General features: G+C 48.1%; 1 protein-coding gene across 1 annotated transcript in view; it reads left to right on the top strand.

Moving 5' to 3' along the window:
* L (zinc finger protein Lobe) overlaps positions 1–25451 on the top strand; it is a 172723-nt gene that overhangs the window by 11296 nt on the left and 135976 nt on the right. Inside the window, exons 2-3 of the mRNA XM_084589930.1 lie at positions 15500–15628; positions 22714–22863. Of these exons, the coding sequence (XP_084446056.1) occupies positions 15500–15628; positions 22714–22863 (279 nt within the window). The remainder of the gene's footprint in view (positions 1–15499; positions 15629–22713; positions 22864–25451) is intronic.

The raw sequence follows: 25451 nt of genomic DNA, 5'->3' as shown, positions 1-25451 counted from the left end.
TAAGCGTCCATGCTAGTGGCCTATTCTTTAGACTCCAGTTAAGACTGGACTTAGCTAAGACAGTCTTAAGATTGTTTTGTGCAAGCGGGCCCAGCCAATTTTAGGCAAAGGCACAAAATAAGCATTACCTGGACGAAGGCTAAAAATAACGAGACAAGAGCATTGGACATATCATAATGCCTGCTGTTGAATAAGCTCTCCTTTCTTTTCTGTTGGCCTAAGAACGACCAATGTACAGTTCGCTTAAGAATTATTTGTCAGTCTTCCTGCCTGTCAGCACCACGTGGCAACACTTGCCTACTTGTTTCCCTTCATGAAAACCCACTTTTTTATTATACCGAGGAGAGGAAGGTCATTGATGACTCCCTTCGCTTTCTACTGCTATCTGACATCTCTCCATTGAGCGCGCACTCTGAAGTCAGAGGCTGACTGAAAGAGAGGGAGAAAGCTTACAGCATTCGCTATGTTCAAACAGGACGTGTCTTTTGTATTCGTGTAAGGTATCAGGTTACATTAAACGTACGCAAGAGACACCAAGTTGGCTGTCAAGCGCGGCAGAAAGGAAAAGTAAAATTGCTATGTGCTCGTATTCCTTTTCCGGGGCGCTGTATGGACGGAGATGAAAAAAAAAAAAAAAAAAAAAAAGTGACATCCCGCTTGCTTTCTTCCCCTCCTTTTTTTACTCTTTACTAGAACGAATGAACACAAGACCCGGGGCTCGGCGACGTACAAATGTGTTCGTAGTGTAACCGGAACTGCAGATGCAAGAGGTGTCGCTTCCTCTGCCGGCCTACGGGCTTGTCAACAATTCCGACACTTCTCTGCGGTCGCACAATGGGGGCAGGAAAGAAGTGCTCGCAGGAAGTGGGAAGGCTCAGCCTCCGGGGGGGAGGGGGGACGCTGCCCAGCACTCGGGAAGCGGCCTCCTTTCTCCTCGCACCCCTCCTGTGGGAGCGGGGATGACGGGGCAGATTGGTGCTGCAGTCCCTCACTTTCTGCCATTGCCTCTTCCTTGTTCGCATTGGTCCTACTTTCACCTGCGCCTTCCGCTTTACGCTGGGAGACGCGGTGACCTTAAAGTGAGCACCGCCTTTCAGATGCCTTGAATCCGACTTCGTTTTTCCGTGCCGACTGTCTTGTTGCCGACGGTCCGGTGTCCGAGAGCTCCTTCGGACAAGGTGCAGTCGGCGTGAAGAAGGCGTGCACTCAACACCGCCGCAGGGACCGGCTGGGGACCCATGCATTGCGAAACATGAAGAGCCGTACCTCCCCCTCATCTTTTTTGCTGCCCAGCGCGGCTGGACAAAGGAGGCGCCGGGCCGCGTGTCTTACGTGGCGACCACATCCGTAGCGGCTGAGCCTCGGGTCCGCTGGCGAGTGTCCCTGGAGCGCGGTTGGGGTCGAGCGCGTCCGGCACGCGGAGGGTGCCTCGGGATCCCCCACAATGACCGAGCGCAGAAAGGAACGCTGCATGCTCCTGTCGTGGTGAATATGCATCCACGGTTATTATTTACAGCTCCGCGCCGTCGGAGGAGTGTTTGGAAAGGGAACGTCCACTTCTGGCTTTCAATTCACCGGCCAGTTATTATTTATGCACTGTACTTCCCTTACGTCAGGGACCGACGTTACGAGGCGACCTTTATCCCCTCGTCCCCTTCCCGGCGCTCGTCGCTTTCGCCGTGGCCGGTCAGGACGCGCACGCTTTCCGCCTACCCCAGCCTTCAATATGTCATGAAAAGGAACGCGCCGAGTACAAAAGGAAAGCAAAAGAAATGCGAGGAAGGCTTTCGCTGCCAAGGAGATTGGGACCCTTGTCGAGACGTCCCTGTCGCAGAGAAAAAACGACAGGGCTTATTATAATGCCCTTGTAAGCCGGAGGTGCGAAAAAGTTTTGACATTTGAAATTGTCACTACGTGATGCTGTAAATTGTGTCGTTCGCGTGTGAAAATTGGACTTTTCGTGTTCCCTGCCAAAGCTGCCTCCCCGCGTATTTCCATAGAGTTATTTGATTTTCCGCCTTTGCTCTGGACAGCTTGTCCGTGGCTGAATATTATATGGACGTAGTGCAGAGTCCAATGGGCGCTCTTGCGTATTTTTCCGAGGGGCAAAAAGTATGCTCTGAGGCCTGTACTTTCCTCTGCGCTGTAGTGAGTGCTCGCTCAAAGACAATTCCATGAAATCTAAGACCTTCAATTTTTCTCAAGTCCGTCCACAACTGTACTAACACTTAATCAGCGCGCCACTTTATACCTACGGTAAAAAGTGTAAAACTACTCGTGCATGCGTGTGATAAGGCCGCCCTCTTATTGCCGAGGGCCTGATAACTCTTACTAGAAATCCTAATGTGGCCATTTAGTCTTTTTCTTTTTTATAGAGATTAGAATGATTTTTTTTTTTTCGACACCCATGATGTACTACGATGACATTAACAGCTGTGGCTCTTAGGTGGCGCCAGCCGTGAAAATGAGTGACATATAATTATCAAATAAATCATGAAGCCGGTTTTAGTTCAGTGCATTCAATTTGTAGAGGAGGTCGTTGCGATTCGAGTCCTTAAAACCCCTGCGTAAGTTTTGTAATTTACAATCAATTTTGTTTCAGCAACTTTTTCCCCGACCAGTTATAGGACGATACCACCCCGCGGGTTTTCGGCCGCCGTCGCCTGTGAGACTTTTAGGTTTGAGTCTGACGTCACCTCCACGAACTTTGTCATTGGGTCTACCCTAGTGACGTCAGATATAGTTTTAGTAATTATCCGAACGCAGCCAGGTACTATTTGCTTTTGTTTAGAAATATTCTGATCTATAACACTTTGTTACAAATTTTAAAATAGCTATATTACGGATGGAAACAAGCGAGTATACTTGAAAGACGCTTTACATGGGCCGTAGAACGAAATACGTCTGCTCGCACAACCGCGTACTCCGATCCCGCAGCGTTGCACTGCGACCCGCATGGCGTCTAATGAACCACCCTCTCTGCTCCCTAGGCGGTGGAGTGGAATCATGTGCAAGGTCACTGTTCGCCTCAGCAACTCGAAAGTTCTCGGTGCATAGCTTGTGGCACTCCATGGGATTCTGTAAAGTTCTGAGATTCCGGCATACAGTCCAATCTAAGTCATGCGGGTATTTGCTTGACATTGAGTGGTTGGTGATCGGTAGGTTCAGCGCTTGCCCTCTCTCAGACGAACGTTAGCGAAGACCAGAGAGCATCGGGTGACGAGGTGTGAGGAACGCAGCACCGCAGACAGGCTGTATGAGAGGGAGGCAGTTTTTAAACGGGCTTAGAATGCCCTTATTAGAGCACCGACCAGGAAAATTCTTGAGAGGAAACATTGTTTGGGTAGCTTGATCCGCCAGAAACTGTTTAAGGTGCCCTTTGAGGCTTTCCCGCAAGCAAATAGATCTATGTTAAACGTAAGCAACGGTCTATACCGAGCTCACACGAATCAAACGGGAAGTTAGCATTGTCGGTGTAAATGAATTATGCTCGGTTGTTTAGAGTAACAAACTTGTTCGGTAGATAATATCCGAGTGAATTTACTAGCATTCATTCGGGAGTCGTATTGTGAATGTTGGGACATAAAACAGTGACATTGGGGTTTTCCTTCCTTAGACACCGCAAAAACGTTGGCCATGTATTGAGCCGTTGCTCGCACGCCTCCTTTCTGAACTGAAACTTTTTTTTTTTTTTTTTTTCTCAGTGCTCGGGTACGAACCAAGTGTGCAAATGAATGAACAACTAGTCCCCATTGCCCGCGGCATATTCCGTTCCTCTGATCTACGGGAAACTATTGCATACCACAAAATGATCATGAGATCATTTCAGAGGGTAAGTGAAGAATGAAGACGAGTGGGGAGAGGTGCGAGGATTAGAGTCCCAGTAACTATAGCAAGCGCCTGAATTGCGCAACCATGCTTTCTTCGAAAATTTCTCGCTGAACCTTTATGGTGAAAAAATTATTTTTAAAAATATTAATCGCGTATATTGGCTGACTATTCCCGTATATTGGCGTGTTGTCGGGCTAGTTGGTTCTGAATAATAAATATGAAGTTAGTGCTGACACTTGGGCAAAGACAGAAGAAAGAAAACACACGCGACGATTTACGATTGGGTAGTAGCGCTTGTCAATCGTCGTGTGCGTTTTCTTTTTTCTGTCTTCATCCAAGTGTCAGCGCTAACTTCATCTTTATTAACATGACTCCAGCTGATAAATTTGGGAATAAGCATTCGCAATATGTAACGTGAAAAATGCGCGTTTGAGAGCACGCTAAGTTGGCTCTACCGCAATTTACATAGGTAAAATGGCAGCTCTGCTCGTGGTATCGCCAGGGGAACCACGCAAACGTCTTCTGTACTATAGAGGACGTAAACTACGTGTTCCATTCGAGCGTGCAAAACCAAATTGAAGAGCTTCCAAAACCATTTTTTACTTGCTAGCGTAAGGGCCCCCTGTCGCAGAAAACCCAGTTGTGTCTGCGCCCGAGGAACCTTGAAAACAGCGAGGACGATTGAGAAACGAAGCTAAAATCGGCGAAGAGGCTCGGGGCAATATAGACAAACAATAATATCTAAAAATAAATTGGAGTTAATAAAGGCGGCTATTCGGAGTCGAAACCAGGTACTTCGGTTGCCCTACGAACATATAGGCCACGAAGGCTCTTTTGTCTTGACGTCTTAGAAGGGGACCTAGTGAGTGCGTTACGGTCTTTGACTTAATAGGGTGTCTTGACGATATATTGTTACGTAGATGAAGAAGTGTCACGGAGAGCCAGGAAAAGGGAGAAGGAAGAGGAAATCGAAGTGTGCGCGTTCCGTTGAACCTGGTCTTGTCGCGCCTGCGTCGCTGTGTGAACCTGCCAGAAGGTCTCCGTGGTCACGTTGCGGGTGTGACAATATAGTGATGCTAACTGTAATTAATTACAAGTTTGCAATTAGGTAAAAAGAGGCGTCGCCATCAAAAGCAAGTGCTGTTGCGAATAAAAAAAGTAGAAAGCAATGAATACACGAACTAAATCAAGTCATTGTCTGAGTCAGTCGCATGATAAGCATGCGATAGCGACTGACAAACAGGAAAAAATGGAGGCGATGGCAAGATCCATTAGCGCTATCGAGCTTCTAACTGAAAGGCCCCTGAAACGTTAATTGCGGTAATATTCTAATGCAAGAAATTTGTGCAGGTGGTCCTTGTAAGTATTCGAGTCAAATTGAAAAGCTCTGCATAGAGCCTATAATTTAGCAATATTTTCTTTTTTGAATTGGCGGTGTTCAATACAGTCGCGTTTCGTTCGTATTGATAGATAGTAAGCTCTGTTTTGTGTGGTTTGGCAATGCCTAATCTAAGGTTTAACTAAAACGGCCTGATGCAACGATATCCAACGATGTGCCATATCTGAATGCCAATTAATTGTACTGATTAGTGTATCTAATTATTTGACTAAACTATCAGAATACGCTTCCTCTCGCCAGTAGCTATCGAATGATATACTCCACTTCATGTTCAAGATTTTTTCGGCTTACCCTGATTCGAACCCGACCGAGACGGCCGCATCTCGGAGGAGGCGAAACGCAAAGGCGTCTGCGTGCTGTGCCATGTCCGAGCATTTTAAGGACACCCAGGTTGTCGAACTCGTTCCGCCGCCCCCATTACGGCACTTCTTTCTTATTTCACTCCCGCTTTCTTCCCTTCCCTTACGGCGCGTTTGATGTGTCCACCCAGAAGTGTGACAAATAGTGCACCTTTCCAGTAGTACAATAAACCAATTTAGAATTTGCAAGGTGGTTTATGGGAAAGGAAAGGAGCAACATCGATTTGACTACTCTCGGCCTTAAAGCTCAAAGCAGGATAGGCAGCTGATTCCTGAGCTTGTACCCCTGCAGCTTGTGCTCAAAAAGTGCTCCTGCTGGCAACCGTTTGGGGCGGCACCTCTCCCGCGCCCCCTTCCCGCTCACGTCAACTCGGCTTTCTGGGTGCGTCCACTCACTGGACGCTCCCAAGTGACGCGAATGGGACGGGGTTAGGACGGGGCGTGGTGGGGCACCGTCGCCGACTAGCTACATTTTTTTTTTCTTGCACGCCCGCGTGCGCTTAGTTGAGGGGGAGAGGAGGAGCGTCATTTTCGGTTGTCGACATAATCGGTGTTAGTGAAGCGAGCTTAAGAACTATCGGGTTGCGGAGAAAACTAATGGAATACCTGTTGCTCGTGCGTTTTTTCTAGCTTTAGTAAATATCTTTTTATGGCTCCTTAAGGCGGAGCTGCTCCCAAGTTCATATGTTTTTTTTTTTTTAATTGCATACCGCGAACTGCAGTGTTTGATAATAAAATTTTGAAAACTAGGCTAGCTTTTAATAGGTTTTGACGGCTTTCAACAGCCCTCGATTCCAGAGAATAAAGGTTAGATATTTTTAGTCAAATGTCTACGGTTACGCAAATAATGTCGCCACACCGTGTAATCAACCTGTACAAAGTGCACTGAAGTATTCTGAGGGACTTTCGGAAAGACAAATCTGTATTGAATAATTTGAAACACCAAGCATATCACAGACAGGCCGGCGCTGAACAACATTTCATTACCGGTTTTGAATTGAAAAGTCGTGCATTGGTGTGGCGCTCCGATTATTTTAGAGAATGTATTGACGTGTTTTACAACTTCATTAGGTGATAACTAACAAATGGTGCATTTCCTGTAGCTATCCCACTTTAATATGTCGCCATCACTTCTTGTATTAATATTAAATCAAAAGCTGACTGTAACGAGTCGGTTGTCTTTCAAAGCGCTCTTCACGTTGTTAGCCCTTTCAATGCATAAGCACTCGCAGTAAAAAAATCAAAGAAGCTGCGTTATAAAGGTTATCAAGGGGCACATACGTATATGTATTCTCCAAATAGCGACCGCAGACCAGAAAATGAGCAACAAGGATGCGGGGGAAAAAGAACAGTTATATGTGCATGCACATATGACCCTTGGTTGTCGCATGTGAACCAGTTTGTTCATATCCTGAAAAAAAAAAAAAAGTGCATAGCTAGTGTATCTTTCCATTGCACATTTTCTGTGCCCAAAACTTGAAAATATTAAAAAGCATATATGCTCGGCCAAAAAAAAAAAAATAAAATGCGCGAGTGAATTAAAAAAGAAATGATATGAATAACTTTAGAGCCGAGAAAAAAAAAAAAGTGGATTAGAGAGAAAGCTGAGATGATGTAAATATAACTGAAACTTAACGCAGCAAAGATTCGCGGGCAAAACGGGCAGCGCGCAGAACTGACAAGAGCCGGAAGTGAGTTTTAGTGAGCTGCATCAGCAATTGCCACTCAATGAACGCATCATATAACAGCCCGGCCGTTATTTTTCACCTCGGAGGATTCTTGACGGTGCATGACGATGCGGTGTGATGTACACGATCGGGCATTTGAAATCTGCGCAGCTAAATGAGCTTCAGTGTCACTGGCAAGGCCTAAATCGCATTTTCTGAGAAGGAGCTTGAAGCGAAGAGAGGTGTGGCCTATTCGCCGTCTGATGGCAGTCCTCGGGAACAAGTACGGCCCCATGGTTGCGTGGGCGGCCGGCCTTCGTGCGGGGTTTGATCTGTTTCGGCTCGGAGACGTTCCTCGGCCACGGTGCCGGCGGGGCCGACTTTAACGAGCTCCGCGTAATGAGAAATGACCCGGCAGTGGTGCATCCGACGCGTGCAGATTCCTCTGGCCTTTATTAGATTTAAAAGGCGTCAGGGAATCGTGCGTGCCGGCGGGCCCAGGGAGAAATGATGCGCTGCCCCACCCATGGGGCCCCTATCGACCAACGCTGGGTGCCAATTGAGCCAGGACCCCGAGGGGGCCGTAGGGCCAGTGCGCGAACCGGGGCCCGCAGGGGTCGTTACTTCGGTCCGCCTAACGGGGCCCCCGGGGCCGGCCGCCGCCGCGCAGGCCGCCGGGGTCATTTCCGAGCAGGCCGCTTAAAAATGCCACGCTAGGGAAATTCGCGCCGCCATATCCGAGCACGCAAGGACACGCGGCGGCCGCCTGCTGGCCGCGTTCCCCTGGGGCCCAAAGGGCGCACCGCCGCCGAGGAGCAGCAACGCGCGCCCGCCAAAAATGAGGCGGCGGCCCGGAATCGTGCTCCCAGAGACCGATTGCGTCGGCAGCGGAATGGCCGAGAACTCGCTGGATTGTTCTTCCGCGCCTACCTTGAGGCCGGACTTGGGAAAACCCCCCACGGGAAATTGGAAATACTGATAGGTTTGGGTTAAGTCGGCGGCTGCTCCGCGGCTTCTCTCAGGAGGCCAGGTGTCCATCTCTGCGGCTGTGTGGGAAGAGAGTGACCGACGCTCGCAGCTGCTCGGGTTGCGGCACCTGCGCCTCTCTGCACGCGCCGTCCTGTCACTGTCCCTCGGGTCAATCGCTCCTGCATGCGAGCCGGTGCGACCGCTATGGCGTCCTTGTGGGCCGTGCGAATGTGCATTTCGTTCACAACTCCAGCATGGACTATACGCTGGTGTCTAATTTAGCATTCGCAGGTAAATTAGCCCGTTGCAGATGAGACACATACTGAAGTCAACAATTTAAAACTATGAAATGGAACCGCTTGACCCCTTTTTGCCATTCCGAGCTAGCAAAACCTAGCAACAGGACGAGAAGTGCGCCTACCCAAGCCAGTGACCGTTTCTTTTTCTTTTTTTTTTCGCTGTCAAAAGCACTACCCCCTGCACTCAAAACAAACGCTTCTTCATTTGGCCGACGCGGCGGAGGTCATTACTGAAATTCTATCACCATCCTGCGAAGAATGGCAAATAAAAAAAGTATTTGTAGAAGAAGCTGTAGCCGCAGAATATTAGCGGAACTTTCTTTGGAACCAGAATCATCAGGCGGCCATGGACTCTCCAGAACTGGAGTTTGTTTATATAGCAAGAAATAAATTGAACAAGGACGTAGCTGGTCCTTCATTCACTAGCAGAAGGTGAGCTATTGGCCTCAAGATCGAGCAGAGTCACCACCTAGCGGCACAGCGGCGAACCCTACCCAGTGTGGATGCGTGTTCGCGTCGCGTGCCAGCCCGCAGTGATTTACGTGCGCGCTGGCGGCGTGTACAAGAGTGTTTTTTGTTTGTTTCGCGGTTTCTGTGAGCTTTTGCTTACCTTTTGCTTAAAATACTTGTCCATATCGAGTATGTCTCCCTGGAAAGGGCATCATCAGTCGAGGTCTTCGGCGCTCGAGATTATTTGACAAGCGGTGCCTCAAACGAAGTGCTGCTGTCGGTAGGCGCCGTGTCAAAGCAAAACAGGTTGCTGCCGTCAATACAACTTAATACAAACGCTCAAAAATCGTATATATTCCTGTTTATGTCTGTAATGCCACAACTACTGAAACATGCGACCGCAGACTGCTGCATAGCAAGGTCCAGTTTGAACAAGCCACTCTGTGCCTTCTGCCTTCTGTATCCACGATAGAGTTGTCTGAGAACCCTTTCTTTTTCTTTCTTTTTTTTTTTCGCTGTTAAACTTCCTTCTGCCGCAGTGTCTCAGTGGTAGGGCGTTCGACTGCTGATTTCGAGAACGAAGTTTCGATCCCGGCCGTTTCGAAATTCGCTCCTCGGCTTAGGGATTTGACTGCACGTTAAACAATTCCACGTGGTCAACGACACAGAGGCCCGCCCCTGCATCATCCGTCATATAGCCGACGTCGCATGGAGGGTTAAACCCATATATGCAGTTCATTTCTTCCTTTTTTTTTTTCTTGTTGAAGGAATCTGCACATTGTGACTGTGATAATGACCACATTTCGCTTTACAGAAATGCTCGAACGTTTGAGAAACAAATATTCGCAGCACCTGTTACACTAAATATTACATAATACACATAGATCAAAGTACACTGGTAGCCCAATAGAATCATTAGAACTCCTTTTTATCAGTGCTTTCAAGCAAACTGGTTGTTTCTGGCAAGGGGAGTAAAATAGCTTCATACGGGCTTAGCCATCGGTATTTAGTTCAGGAATAAATACATATTTATAGTCACATGATAAGATGAACTCTATTTCTTTCAGGGTAGTTTTATACCCGGCGCGGAAGTAAACGACAGAACCGCCCCAAGTCATTGCTAAACAATAATTAGAGTGATAAAGAAATCTTCAGCCTTCAAAATTCCTTGCCAGAACATGACAGCGACCAAGCGCAGTTTTTACGATGTCTTCGCAGCTACTGATTCGTAACTTGCCCTTTAACGTTACTGAAAATTAATCACTGATAGACCTAAATTTTATCAAGTGTGTAAAAGTTCCGTCACATGGTGAAATTCATTGTCATTAAAAAAAAATTACACTACTAATTTACCATTTATAATCGTCACACATACCAGAGATTCTTTATACTTCCATCAGTTTCAGGAAATCATTTAAAGTCATTTCACAGTGCAACACCAGATTGTCTGCCGCAGGAAGCATCCACCTTGTCGTGAGCTCGGCAAACTCACTCCACTCACCACTTTGCACGTGAACAGTCAGCTCTCGTGTGCGGCGAGGTTTCATGTACAGTGTCGGCGTAATCTCATTTTTGGGGGATACTTGTGCCTGGTTGTCTAGCCAGAGTTGATGTCCACTCAGTCTATGGCAACCGCCGGGCAGTATACGCTGTCAGTGATACATTTAACCCGCTTAGTCCTCGAGTCAAGTACGATATACTATAATGAACCAGACTGCCTCGATTCATTCTAAAGTACTGCAGGTCAGGGCAGGAACCTTGTACCACCATGAGCTTGACACTAAATTCGCCTGTCTCACTCGTATAAGACACGCACACGCTGTTGAAAAGGCGATAAGATATGTCATGTTCAGGTCCAAGTACCAGGCCTGTGAGCGCCGTACAACGCAAAAAGCGTGCAAAGCGATGCCAGTAAATCTAAAAGACAGGTGGTTGCGTGCCTTGTTGTCCTAAAATCCGCGCATCCTTTTTCTTTGCTGCATTGGCGAATTTTTTTTCTGCAATATTGAAACACTCTAAACAGTAAATCGCTAATGCATTGCATAAGGCGCATTTTCATCGCCAACAAACCAGCCGTAAACTCGGAAGCAGACATACGCCGCGTGCGTTTCTGCGAGCGCCGCCGCGGCGGCCGATCCCCACTGTCGGAGCGATGGTGGCGCAACCTCTGGGTCGATCTCGTGGCGAATATGATTGGGTTCCGGAAGTACCTGCCTACTTACTGCAGTGAGGAACGAGTAAGGACACGTGGAGTGAAACAAGCCATCTGCGTAAGTTGAATTGTCAATGACCAATCGTAATCGGAAAAACTTGTTCCGTAATCCTCATTCATGCGACATTCTCGCTTTCAGCACTGACCTGAAAGTGCCGAATAGAAGTGGGAATACTACTATACGATTTTTCAAGTTCTCTTCATGCAATGTCCGCTTTTGAAAACTTTACGTGTCTCGTCACGCAGATCTCAGCGGGAAAAAAGGACCAGTGCGATTCTATTTCGCTTGCATGTACGCGTTACCCCGAGGCGCACCTGCTTCCAGAATTCTTTTTTTTTTTCCTGTCCGTACTTCTTATGGGGGCTAAACGATACAAAGACGAGGTACTGACATTTCCGTCCATTATAAAAGAGCATTAGTGACAAATTGAAGTGGGCCTGTATAAATAGGTTACGGCGTTATAATGACAGACTGTGCAAACGATGCTAAAGAAGAAGGGAAAGAAGATGCACAGGCCTGCAAACTGGCTCCGGCTGAGCCATAAGATTGAAAGATGAGACACGACGTCGCAATAAGCATCGACTGCCGAAGCGGATACTAAACTAGAAATTATAAGCCAGAATCCAAACTGCAGGCGTTGTCACCCTCGGTCACTTTTGGCAAGCGAACTGCGACGCATCGATAGATATTTTTTAACTCTATTTTTTTTTACCAGGGTAAAAAAAATGGCTGTTTTTCATAGGTTTCCGAGAAAATATTTTGTAAATTTTACGAGATAAATATAGGTAAAATACATACCAATGATGGAAATACAATGGACATTCCAAAACAATTTCTTAATTCGCAAATACTCAGCGAGAAAATTGAAAACAAAATTCGGGAAGCAGAAAGTTAGTTGGATGGGAATAACAATTTTGAATTTAGAAGATAATAACTCGTGAATAAATTAGAAAATAAATAAATTCTACAACATAAAATATTTTTAAATCTTTCTTGAAACTTGGCAGCAAAATCTTAAAATCATTGCAAGGAGGAACAGCGCAAGTTACACACATGGACAAAAAGGGGATGACGAGACATACACAGCGCTGTGTGTGTCTCGTCCTCCCTTTTTTGCCCATGTGTAACTTGCACTGTTCCCCCTTGCAATGAACCAACTAGCCCGCAGCGTTTTGTTCAAGTTCTTAAAATCATAACATGTGTTTTGAGGAAGAAATTCTTTATTGATACTACCTAAAACAGGCTAATTTCAGCCTTCGATTTAAAATAAACTTTGCTCGCCAAAGAAGACAAATTAAAAGCACATTTTTTTCGCTTAAGTATAGTTTAATAAGAGTAATTTAAACCATTTTCCGTTTCTCTTAGACCGGTTTTGAGAACGCCGGAAAAAATTACAGAAACAAAAAGTATAGCCCTTTTTGTGACATTTGTGACGAACTCTGGATATGAAAATTAGAAACAAAACGTCATGAAATAATGTAAAAAACGCAGAGCTTTTCGTTTACCAAAACCAAAATCCTATTTAGAAAGAATTCAATGGCTCTACTGCCACCGACACGTCGCGGACGAACGCGATAGCTTCGACGATGTACTATACAGACGCGAAAGTGGACGTGCCACTGCGGGTTGTTCGCTGAACCGTCGCGTTTTGTGGATGCTTCACCGCATAGTAACGACCTTCCTGCGGTGCAGCGTCCAGGAAAGCGGCGGGGCGAATAAAGTCCGAAAAATCGAGCAATCACAATGCTTCCGAAATTTCAGGTGCTCATATACCTTAGCTTTAAGAGGCATATCGTGGTGCCGCGAAAAAGACCGACTCTTCGAGCATATCCGAATAAGGAGCAGTCGAAATTTTGGTTCGGTGACTAAATGCATACTTGTTGGTGTTTGGGCATGTGGAATTTAGAGCTACTGCGGAGAATAACAGTTTGATGAATTCGGCTGCTTTGGCAAGCCTTATACTGACGCTCCGTAGCAGCCAGAAAGCTTGCTACGGAGTGCCAATCTAAGGTCGATGCACGGAGTTATACTCGGCCAAAATAAAATCCTTCTTTGTGATGGCAAAAGGACGTCTCCCCAATTGTTGTCGAGTTACTACAGATGACAAAAATGTCAGTCATGACATATTTTCATCGAGTGAGCGATCTCCGAGGAAGAACAGACAAATGATAGGCAGAAACCCAAACGCACGCGCGCGCAGCGGCCAACGTTCCGGGTTGTTGTTCCTGAGTTTAATTATTTCAATCAAAATCCGAGGAAGCAACATACTCTTCTGAGCCTCTGCTGTGCTGCTAATAGCATTCAACAACTCTGCTCCGGGTGCAACAAATTCGCCCGAAACAGTGTGTGTGTGTGTGTGTGTGTGTGTGTGTGTGTGTGTGTGTGTGTGTGTGTGTGTGTGTGTGTGTGTGTGTGTGTGTGTGTGTGTGTGTGTGTGTGTGTGTGTGTGTGTGTGTGTGTGTGTGTGTGTGTGTGTGTGTGTGTGTGTGTGTGTGTGTGTGTGTGTGTGTGTGTGTGTGTGTGTGTGTGTGTGTGTGTGTGTGTGTGTGTGTGTGTGTGTGTGTGTGTGTGTGTGTGTGTGTGTGTGTGTGTGTGTGTGTGTGTGTGTGTGTGTGTGTGTGTGTGTGTGTGTGTGTGTGTGTGTGTGTGTGTGTGTGTGTGTGTGTGTGTGTGTGTGTGTGTGTGCGCGTGCGTGCGTGCGTGCGTGCGTGCGTGCGTGCGTGCGAGCGAGCGAGCGAGCGAGAACTATGGCATGTTGGAAGCCTTCCACGCCGCAACCTGAACTTCAAAGACGTTTGTAAAATAGCCACCTGGCGAAAAAATACAATACACGCCGAAAACAAAAAAAAATACACTACCTGAAGTACAAACTAGACGCCTCACTATGTCCGTTACGGCGCAGGGGGCGCGCATTTTGAACTTCTAAGTTTTTCGATCACCGGTGATCGAATCATAGTAGCTTGGTGACGAAAGAGTTATTCACAAATCTCTTACCTCTGTTCGATTACTAATGGTGACCACGGTGCACTTTTTTGGTATGGGCGTCTCGAGTTTGAATCGAGGGCGGAAGTTGTCCACGATCCCGTGGTCTCGTCAAATGCTTTATTTTTTCTTTGATGCCCGACTAATGTCAAGATAGCCAGAGTTAGTCGTAGAAACGACCTTATTGAGAGCAAAATTTCGCAATACTTCACGCCAGAAAAAGGTTCCCTAGCGTTCACTCTCCCTTGGAGCAATTTCGGGACAAAATTCATTTCGCACTGTCGGTGTTAGGAAGCGAGGATACCTCTGACGCGCTTAACGAAGGTTTTCATGGCATATTTGGAGAGAGGCCACGAGGCAATGGAGGGAGAGAGCTGACTCGCCCACGTACATGGGGGGTTTCCAGCAGAGACATATAAGAAAGACTGAGGGAGGATAGCCGGAATGTGTGGGCTGTCTCAGAAAGTTCTAGTTTTACGCAGATGCCCGCCTCAGTATATTCATCTATAGTGTGATCGAAAAATTAGTTTTCGTAAAACTAAAGTGCGCAGTAACTGTCCCACATCTCGGTGGACACGTCACCTGCGTCATACAGGAACATATGACGAAGGGACAAACAGAAGAAGAGGGAAAGAGGTGCTGTAGTGGAGAGCTACGGTCTAATTTTAACCACTTTGAGATTTTTAACGTGACATGCACTGACGACGCCAGCATACCGGCGACTCCCGTATTCTGTGCGTTTGGTACATAATTATTCATTTCTGTGATGCTCAATGTTTTTGTATTGATCTTAGTTGGTGTTTCTATACATACTGTTTGTTGTTTTCCGGCTCCTGGGCCGAGAGGGATGAAATTTTCTCAGTGCAGCCCGCATGCCAATTTACCTCTAGTGCACTATTATTCCATTATAAACACTCATCTGCATGTCCGCATCATGTGCAAGAGGAGGTATCATACAGAGAGCATATGCAGAAATCACAAAGATTTTACACATCAACGGCCGTAATACCAGTCCCATGGACTTCTTGGAGTGTTTGCACATCCTCATTGGTTCCTCTTGGTGCAGGTGGGCAATCAACAGCATGGTGCAGCTTTCTGCGTGTAACGCAGCGCCCTAAATGTAATTCACAGGACAGCACACACGTGAAGACAAAACGAAACTGAATGTAGGCCACACCTTTAACTGTCAATCCAGGGCAAAGCAAGATAGCTGAGCTGCGGCTGCTGCAGTTTCCGGAGAAACTACCCGATTTAATTGCCAAGGTATCACGCAGAGCGTTTTTTCTTTGAAAAGAAGCAACCTAACGTGTCTTCCCTCTACACGTTGCAGCCGACGAGGACCCGGGCGAATTGGAGCCGTCAGACCAGAGCCGCTGCCAGGCAATGCAAGTGGATAGCAGGCCGGAGGAAGCCGAGCGCTCCCCGGAGGACTCGTCGCCCGAAGACTGCCCGCTGGACGGTAAGGCAGCACGCGCCGAGGCGTGCTGCAACGACCAGTAGCGCCACCGCGCAAATTCAGCTACTTTTCAGTACGCCTGGGTCCTTATCACCACGTATTGATCGCCTAATGCATTAACACGCTGCTTACTATATTAAGGCGAAAGCCTTTCTTGGCTCATAAGTGGTGTAGACAGAAGCGTCGGCCGAATGTCAGCACAAACTGTGAATCATCATATAGTTAGTATTAAAGATAGATAGTGATGTGTGTACATTAATGTCATTAATATAAGCGATGATAGCTGCTGATAACGACAGTGATAGTGACAGTAAAACATTTAGTGATAATGGTGATAATGATAACAAAACTAAGGGATAGTGATGATGATGATAATAGTGAGTGTTGTTGAGGATGATGGCGATTATGGTTTGGTCTATGGGGTTTAACATCCCAAGCGACTCAGGCTATGAGAGACGTGATGCTGCTGCTGCTGATGACGATGATGATGATATGGTTGAGGATAGGGATAGTAGTTAGTGATAGTGATGAAGTTGACAGTGGCGATGACGATGGATGTGCTTACTGAGAGTTGATGATAGTGGTAGTTGGTGAGCCTTTAGCCTTTTCCTTTCTTAAGTGGACTTAAACGCAGTCCCATAATTTTTTTGTATCTGACAGTACAAGTGTTTTCTGGCAGCGTTGAGCATTATTTCGCGAACAAGACAAAAAATGTGGAAAAGTTTGATGTAATAGAAAACCGCATCTCGGTCATCCCTCGAGACTTGAGAATAGTTCACTAAGGGAGAATGCAACTAAAATCGCATTTTAGCACGACAGCACTGAAGATTTGGTTCTCTACAAAATTCGATGCAGGCGTTGCATCCGCAGTGACCGGAAACTCACGAGCATACCTAATGCAGGTTGCAGTTGGCAGGTGACATGGATGGGCATTGCCTGATCGGCGGGGTGTGTGGTCACGTGACATGGCCGAGTTGACTGCCAACTCTGGCATCTCCTCAGGGATGGGAAGGTCAGACAGGAATCCCGAGCCAGGAACACGAATACTAGGCCGTGCAGACACGTTTGAATTGCGTGGTTAAAGCGTATGCTTTTGTTTATGGTAGGTACTTCTCATGCGACATGATTGCTAATGTACGCTCATAGTATATGTGACATAAAACAGAGGCAATAGTTAAGGTGAGAGTGAATAAACGAGTTGCAAAGTGCATGTATGGGAACAAGGATCTGCAAGGGTAGTCGCGGACGGAAGCCTTAAACCTGTCGCGTCATATACCTTTGAAGACGCGCCCAAATCTGCCCGTGTGCACAGGGCATACATATATTGGGAGCAGGGGTACCCTCACGCTTGCACAGGTGAACGTATGTGTACCTGTGCTGACAGAGGGACAGACAAAAATGGGCAGGCGAGGGAGACCGTAAGCGGGGTACCGGTTACAGGAAAGTTTAAATGTAACCGTATAATGCATTTCACCCATTGAAATGATGGTCCTTTGGCGATTACTTTTTGTACAACAGCCCCGCCGCGGTGGTGCAGTGGTTACGACGCTTGACTACTGTGCCGAAGGGCGTGGTATCGAATCCCGACTGCGGAGGCCGCTTTTCGATGGAGGCGAACAGCAATGCTCCCGTGTATTGTGCGATGGCAGTGCACGTTAAAGAACCGTTAAAGAACACGGGTGGTCTAAATTTCCGGAGCCCTCTACTACGATGTCTCTCGTAGCCGAAGTCGCTTTGAAACGTAAACCCCATAAACCAAACCATAAACCAATCTTTTACAGCACCTTGCTGCACTGCAGGAAGCCCGAAAAACGGAAGTACCTCCTTTGCCCTATCTCGATTTACATAATTCATAGTTGAAGTAGACAGGTGGGTTGTGTCTAATTGCAATTTCCAAGTTCTTCTTGAGCAGGCGTTCCATGCTCAGTGCACAGAGCAATGAACAGCCTCTCACTCTCTTATGGTGCAAAAATGAAGCTATTCTTAAGCGGAAGCATAAGAGCAGGCACCATGGCTAGCCACGGGCCATCATGCCCGTGACTGCTAAGTCGTTGATAAGTTGTGACGTAACCTGTAGGTTCTATAATTACCCTCATTTCTGAGTATCTGGAATGGTGCATAAAGCAGGTCAAGACACTATACAAACCAAGTGATCTAGACGAATGAATCGTTACTCCTATGCCTTAACCATTATTATGGCCGTAAGAGCTTCAAACGATCAGTTTAAAATTATCTCTTCCAATTGGCGCATTGGAGATCTGTCATTTACGTTTATTACTCAATAGTTGTTTGTCTCACGAAGATAGCACAGTAGTATCGCTGGCTCTGTCACGCCTGAAAAAGCGGTATAACTATACGAGATCATGAGTGTTTGCAGTATATCCAGATCCTTTGCAAGGTTTTCTGACATCAAGCACATCTGCTGCTTAGTGTGGTGGCACTGTAGCCGAAAAGGAGGTTTACTAGGTCGAATCATTCATGTCGTCTTTATTTCCTCGTTTGTTCTTTCTACAGAATTTACTCTTCATGCATTCGTTATAGCGCCTGTGGTCTTTTCCATGATCCCGGATCTGTAAGCATGGTTAAGGTTATGCTGTAAGGCTCAAAGGCAATGTTCGCACTTTAGAGCCGGTGTTTTACCTTGTGCGCTGTCACACCTAATGTACTTACGTTGGAAAATAAATGGGCCGCACGGTGAACACGGCGCGCGGAACGGCTGGTTAAGGCGCCCGATTCGGTTTCAGAACAGGTTCTCTCACTGTACCGAGTGGGCGACACTTGCCCAGAGGTGGCAGGATTGGTTTAGCGTTCGACCTTCAGGCACTGATGGACGAGCGAAGACGAGGCAATCGGGTGCCCGAGCATTCCGGGGCAGTCAGAGCGCGCGCTGTCTTTCTTCGATTGTCACGAGCGGCCGGGAATTGGAAGGCGGACATCTAGGTGACGATGTGCGCCTTTGTTGCGCGACGCCGCGGCGCCCTGGTGACGGATAGCCCTTCTCGAGCAGTGCGCGCGCCGCATCCCGCGCCGTCTACGCGTCGAGTCCGCACCCCGTTTGGCCGGCTCATCTGTCTGAGGCGCACGGACGTTCCGACGGACGCCTCGAGGCTGCGGTCACTTGCCCTCGCACACACGCAGTTTCCGGGTGCCTGCCGATCGGAAACGACACGAGGCATGGACGCGAGGGGTCACTTGTCTATTACCAAGGTCGACAACTGGCTGTGTCCACATCGGCGACGTTTCTGATGCGATCAGCGATCATCGACGAGCGCGAACCGTCCGCCAAGATGACAACCGGATTAATGCCAACCGTTCTGTATCGCTGCACCCGCCGTAATCAGGCACCCGTCAGCAGCTTCGCAAGAGGTGACGGTGTCTGGGCCTTTCGCTGCTTGTTGCGGACGTTCCGAGCGTCAAATCCATCTTTGCTATAATCGAGTACAACAAGAAGTCAGCACGCGCACAGGCGTGGCAACAGAGGGGCGCACATGATTCAACCCTGTTTCATACATACTTTGTTTTCTTCTTTCCAAATAAAAACACGCCAAGGTCGCTGTCACGCGTGATGGGCCCTCGTTTTAACACTCTTGTCTCAGCGCGCGGGTGAGCGTTGCGCCAGAGATCGCAGCATAAATCGTCTTTTTTTTATTTTTCACGTGGTCGCCGACGAGAACATCGTTCAAAACGCGCTGAAAAGAACGGGGAAGGTGTGGCGGCGTTAACTGATAATGGATGCAATCGTGCGGGCTGAAATGTGAGAGCCAGCCGAGGATAGCGTATCCTGCACACGTCAGTGCGGCGTGTCATTTTGCCAGCGGCAGTAGCCGACTCCCTACGCCCCCCCCCCCCCCCCCCCCCCCCTTTGCTCCTTTTCCCCCTGCTTTCCGCCCCCGAGCTCGATGTCCGAGCGGCGGTCTCCCCCGACGGCCAGGGTCGGCCGCGGAGCCCGCGCCCTGGACCGCACGCAACAGAAGCGGTGCGACGAGCGGCGAGGGAGGGGAGCCGCGGACCGTGATTTATAAGTCTCGCCGTCAGGGGGACGCCTTGTTTTTGCCCCGGGGCTTCCACCGACCGGCGTCGCCGGCGGGAAGAGCGAGCGACGGGGAGCGCGCTTCGGCGCTGTTTCCAATTGATGGATGACTTCTCAGAGAGCTCTGTGCCGCTGTCCGCTTTGCTTTAGTGCGGCTTTCGACGTCTCGAGGTGTTTGCTGGGAGGCCTCCGGGGAAAGACCTCGCGCCGCCGTGGCTTAGCCCCCGGCTGACGCTGAATGCGCGCCGTAAAACCGTGCAATCAGGCCCCGGGATTAGAAGTTCCCGGCGCCCCGGGCTCAGGTCACCGCGCTCCGGCGCTGACACCGGCGACGCCACCCGTAGTCACAAGAAATCGTCGCTGGGCTCCAGCAGCACCCTCTCCGCACCCCCGCCCTCTCTCGCGTGGCGACGGACGGCCTATGCTTAACGGAGCAGCCACTCATCCGTGCCTTGGCGACAGTCGACCGACACTTGTCACCATCCAACGTGCATTACGCCAGCAGGCAGGAGGGATGCCCGCTCGCGCGCCGAGTTGATTGCCCCTTACATCGCGAGCGAGACACGCAACGGCAAAATGGCACTATGGCAATACCACAAATCCCCAGCCCCTTACTGCTATATTTTAGGAAGAAAGAAATAGCAGCCGGGGTTAGCGGATACTATTTAGTTTGTTCGATTTACTGGCAGTGCCTCAGAAGGCGCATGGTAACAGCCGGCGCATTTTGCTTTCTGTCCTTCGGAGGCAATGAGCACCCCGGTTATTGGTGGCAACGTCATGTTATAAGCGATCAGCTGTCAGACCCGCCAGTCTGGGAGGAGGGGCTGGTTTGTTGCTGCTCGTGACCTCCGTTGGGTCTCCCTCCAAGTTTAGCACCACCAGCCGTGGAGGAATGAAGCTATATTGATTTCGTTTTTGGACTCCGAGCTTTTATCGCATCCGCATGGTGTCGCTGCAATAAACATTCATATGACATTGTACAAGACATGCTGCGAATCCCCTTGCCCCTTCCGCACCATCACAGAGCCACTTGAGTGGCTTCAGTAAAGTTTTTACAACCAACCAATGCTGCGAATTTATAGAAAGTGGCGCCCTATGCGTACTTCAGAAATGTGCTAAATGAGTCAGAATGACAGAAAATGTTTAAAGTGGAAAGTTTAGAAGGTCGTCACTGTTGACGTGAGGGGCAATAGTGCGCAGCACCAATATACAAAGACCAGAAATATTATCCGATACAGTTTGCGACGCGAAATCAGGGTGTAGATGAGCCGTACGTGAAAGTACTGGAATATATATATATATAATGGCTGCACAGAAACCATAGTTCTGCATAAATAAATACAATTCCTATAAAGAATGTTGTTAGGCAAGGAGACACGATCTCCCCAGTACTATTCACAGAGACTTGGAATGGGAGCAGTCAGGAATAAGGATGCAATGGAGAATACTTCAGTAATCTGCAATTTTATGATGACATTGCATTGCTAAGTAATTCGGGGGATAAACTGCAAATAATAATTGATGACCTAGACAGGAAAAGTACAAAGGTAGCCTTGAAAATCAATATGCAGAAGACTAAGGTAATGTTCAACAGCCTCGGGACGGAACAACAGTTTACGTTAGGTAGCGAAGCACTGGAAGTAGTAGGCGAATATGTCTACTTAGGAGAGGTAGTAACCGCAGATCCGGACCACGAAAAGAAAATAACAAGAAGAATAAGATTGGGATGGAGCGCATTTGGCAAGCACTCGCAGATTATGACTAGCAGCTTACCAGTATCGCTAAAGAGGAAAGTATGCAACAGTCGCATCTTACCTGTACTCACCTATGGGGCTGAAACGTGGAGGCTAACCAAGAGAGTTCTACTTAAGTTGAGGACAACACAGAGGACTATGGAACGAAAAGTGGCAAGGGTAACGTTAATACTTAGGAAGCGTGCACAGTGGGCCAGAGAAATAACTCAATTTATTGACATTCCAGTGGAAATCAAGGAGAAGAAATGGGTATGGGCAGGACATTTAGTGCGAAGAGAGGATAACCGATGGTCGGTAACAAACTGGATTCCAAGGGAAGGAAAGCGTAGCAGGCGGCGGCAGAAAATTAGGTGGGCGGATGAGGTTAAGAAGTTCGCAGGGGTCAAGTGGATGCAGCTAGCACAGCACCGGATTAATTGGAGGAATACGGGAGGGGCCTTCGCTCTGCAGTGGGTATAGTCAGGCTGATGATGATGAAGGACTGCAGCATCTCCCGCGTTCATGGAGCATGTACATTTTTTTTTTAATTTGTTGGCAGATAAAAAGAGAGGTTTGAGGTAAAACAAAATTTCTCGCACTGAACTCTCGCCCCCTTTGCTTGAATCCATTTCTTCATGAAGCCGAACGGCTCTTCACCCCTCTTATTTTCCCGTTTGACGTTATGAAGCAGTTTATCTATGGCTGTGCCTCAAAATTTGTTGTCCCGATCCATGCTGTCTGCTCTTCGCCCTTGGTCAGTTCAGTACTCGACATACTTCTTGGCCGTCACTTTTTTGCATTGTCAACACTGACATCCCCAGGTAGCAGCTGTTATATATACATATATATATATATATATATATATATATATATATATATATATATATATATATATATATATATATATATATATATATATATATATATATATATATATATATATATATATATATATATATATATATATGCGCTATCGATAGAAGGCAAACAATGATACTAATTTTACGGAGGAGGAATCATTTCGCAATGCGCTATGCCTATCGGTGCAGGATTTTCGAAACAGCCAATACACACCGAAAAAAGTGAGCAGCGCTCTGCCCGAATGTTGGTGGTCATGAGTTTGCGTTGTGTCAGGTCTCACCTGTTGCGCCATAGTTTTCCACATTTTTTTCGCATTGCGGTTCCGATGAAATACGGAAGCTAGACGCTGGTTTAACATATTATGCTTCGATATAGACGCCGTGGCACTGTCGTCGAGGGCACTGCCTGAAGGAGACGCAGGACTCTATAGCTTCTTGTATTCGTCTTCCTTTGTTCTATCCCAGGCTTGGACCAGGGGCCAGAGGCTCCGTGTGAGGTTTCTCGGACAGTCGGCGAGGACGACGACAGGCCCCCGTTCCGTTGCGACGGCTGCGGACTGGCGGTCGACAGCCTGCACGGTCTGCTGCTGCATCGAAACGTCGACTGCAGCCGCGGTAAGTCATGCTTTTCGGCAGCTCGCAGAGCGCTTTCCGGACTCGGGACGGCCGCGGCCTCAGTGCTCTCCCGGGTCCCGAGAGCCTGTGCTCCCGCAGAACGCATGCATGCACCACGCGCGCATATCGAGGACATACATGTTGAGAAGCACGCGTCGCAATCGGGGGGACGGCGTGGTATGCCGAGCAGGGGCCACTCTGCGCGAAGCGCCACCGGCATTTCGCGGGCTCCGAACGTCTTCGCCCTAGTTCGTGCTGTAGTGGCTCAGATGCGCTGAATGCATATGGCCAAAAGAACTGCTATACTGCGTTTCGATGGAGGTGAAACGCAAGGAGTCTGTTCACTGTGCAATGAAATGCTCGTCAGAGAACAACCGGTAATGAAATTATCCAGTGCCCTCCAATACAGCATCTCTCCTAGCGTGAGCCGCTTTAGGACGTTAAACCCAATTAACGCGAACCAAAATCTATATTCGCAAGCTACAAAGTACACCCGATATAGTGCAGTTTCCGCCAAGAAAAAGATGCAACGGAGCCCGCGTGGGCTTCGTGGCGTTCCGAAGCTCCTGACAGAGAGAAGGGGAACTGCCCTTCATAGTAATTTTCAACTTTTCATAGCGTCCCGAGGGCTACAAGGAAGCCAGCGCATGGCCCACCGACAGCTTTGGTCGTGGGCGCTCACTGAGCTCCTTACTTTGTCCAAGACATCTGACGTTTCTTTGTCACCTCCATAACCTTACTCCTTTTCCGCGTGGCCGCAGCTCAGACTTTAATGAGGAAAGGCGAAACTTTTTCCTTTTCATGCCTCGTGCCAGAGCTGCCCGTCGCCATGGCACATGAAATAAAGCGACTACGCAGGGGCAGCTCCGCCAGCGCTCTCCCACTGACGTCCCCCATCCACCTAGGTTTCGACGGCGGGAGACAGCCCGAAGTTTTAATGCGATAGGATTAGAAGGCTCATCGGAGAAAAATGCATATTCATTGCCTGTCATAAGATTAGGTGACTGAGTGGAGGGAAGTGACATCACCTGACCAGAAATGACGTTTCCAGACATGAGATACGGCAACCAGTCGATCCCGGATATATCGAACGCAAAGGAGATTGCGAAAAAAGTTCGATATATTGATAATCCGATCTGCAAAGTATGTCCAGAGATGAGCTCCTCTGTAACCCAGAAGCGCGAATGCGGTGTGCACATGCCAGCGGCATGCTTCCTGCAACGATAGGCTGCAAGCCGGCATACTGGCAGCCTCACGGGTTCGGCGACCCGCGAGGGGCACAGGCGTGCACCCGCTCGTCGAAGTTCACCTCGCGCCAGCAGTTGAAAATAGGAGCTCGCGCTGCTCGCACCTTACGTCTCGCGTTACGTGGCACAAACGTCGCTAGGGTTCACATCAAAGCTTATGGGGACGATGCTTTAGGAAAAGCCATTGTTGATTATAAAAAGGTTTGCTTCTGTTATAGCACACTATATACGTTATAATAACCCAGTTCAAATAGGGTGCAGTTGATTTCTTCGTCTCCTTCAGCAGCGAAGCAGGCCACGCGAGAGCCACCGCAAGCTTATGTCAACAAGGCTGGCTTCACCGCATAACAATCGGTGTTTTGAATGCGGCTTCTTTGCATGACAGCAGTGTCGTGTTAAGAAGAAGCACGTCAAACTGAAGGCAATCTTCAAGCGGACTCGACGTTCATCGCATCAAGCACTTTTATAGCGTTAGCGTTGCCAACAGATGAAAGGTGCCCAAGGCTACGTAGTCGACTCGGCTCCGAGCGATAAAAATGATTGTGTGGACGTCATTAGGAGAAGCATTCCTTACAGGAACCCAGCGCGCAGTTGGATATGTCAAACGTCCCACTAAAGGCGAATTCGATAGACGCGAACACCACTCATGTGCGTTTGCGTGGGACTTTCAAGGGGACATTGTAATAGTTCGATATAAGCAATAATTCGATATATCTTGGTTAGATGTATCCGGGATTGATTGTATATACGCTTCGATGTATCAGTATTGCGTTCATGTCGCCCCTTCTAGACGTATTCTGGGAAGATATCTAGCCACCAGCTAGATGACCCGAAGAGATGCCTGCTTGGGTGCAGACAGACGTGTAGAGGTCCGCAAATAAAACCACGAAAGAATGATACAAAATGTGATCTAATGACACCAATAGCCTGTGATGCTATCGCACTTCCAGTATATAAAGTAATCAGATATCGGTTTTGTTTGGTTGGTTTTTTATTTCTTTCTTCGTTTTTGCCAAGTGACCATGGTTCTGCAACTAATCTGAGCAGTCGGCGGGCAGTCTGCGTACGAAAGTTGTCAGTACGTGTGTCTTCAATGCAACTGGTAAGAGCGGTACGAAAGCGTCCATGTATTCTTTAATACGGCAGCGTTAAAGGCACCGTTCCACAGAAACTGCGACGTCAGCATTGGCGTTGTTGGCGTCGGCGTTGAGAGCGAAAAATCACGGCCATGCATCTGGCAGGTGGTAGTTGGCAGGTCACATAACCGAGCACTGATTGGTCGTCAGGTTGTGTGACGCGACGAGACGAGACCGTACGATGTGGCCGAGTTGAACAATCCGC

The sequence above is a fragment of the Amblyomma maculatum genome, chromosome 1 (assembly GCF_055883805.1).
Source record: "Amblyomma maculatum isolate TAMU_Amacu chromosome 1, ASM5588380v1, whole genome shotgun sequence".
In the NCBI taxonomy this organism is placed as follows: Eukaryota; Metazoa; Arthropoda; class Arachnida; order Ixodida; family Ixodidae; genus Amblyomma; species Amblyomma maculatum.
This window is presented reverse-complemented; position numbering and strand designations above follow the sequence as displayed.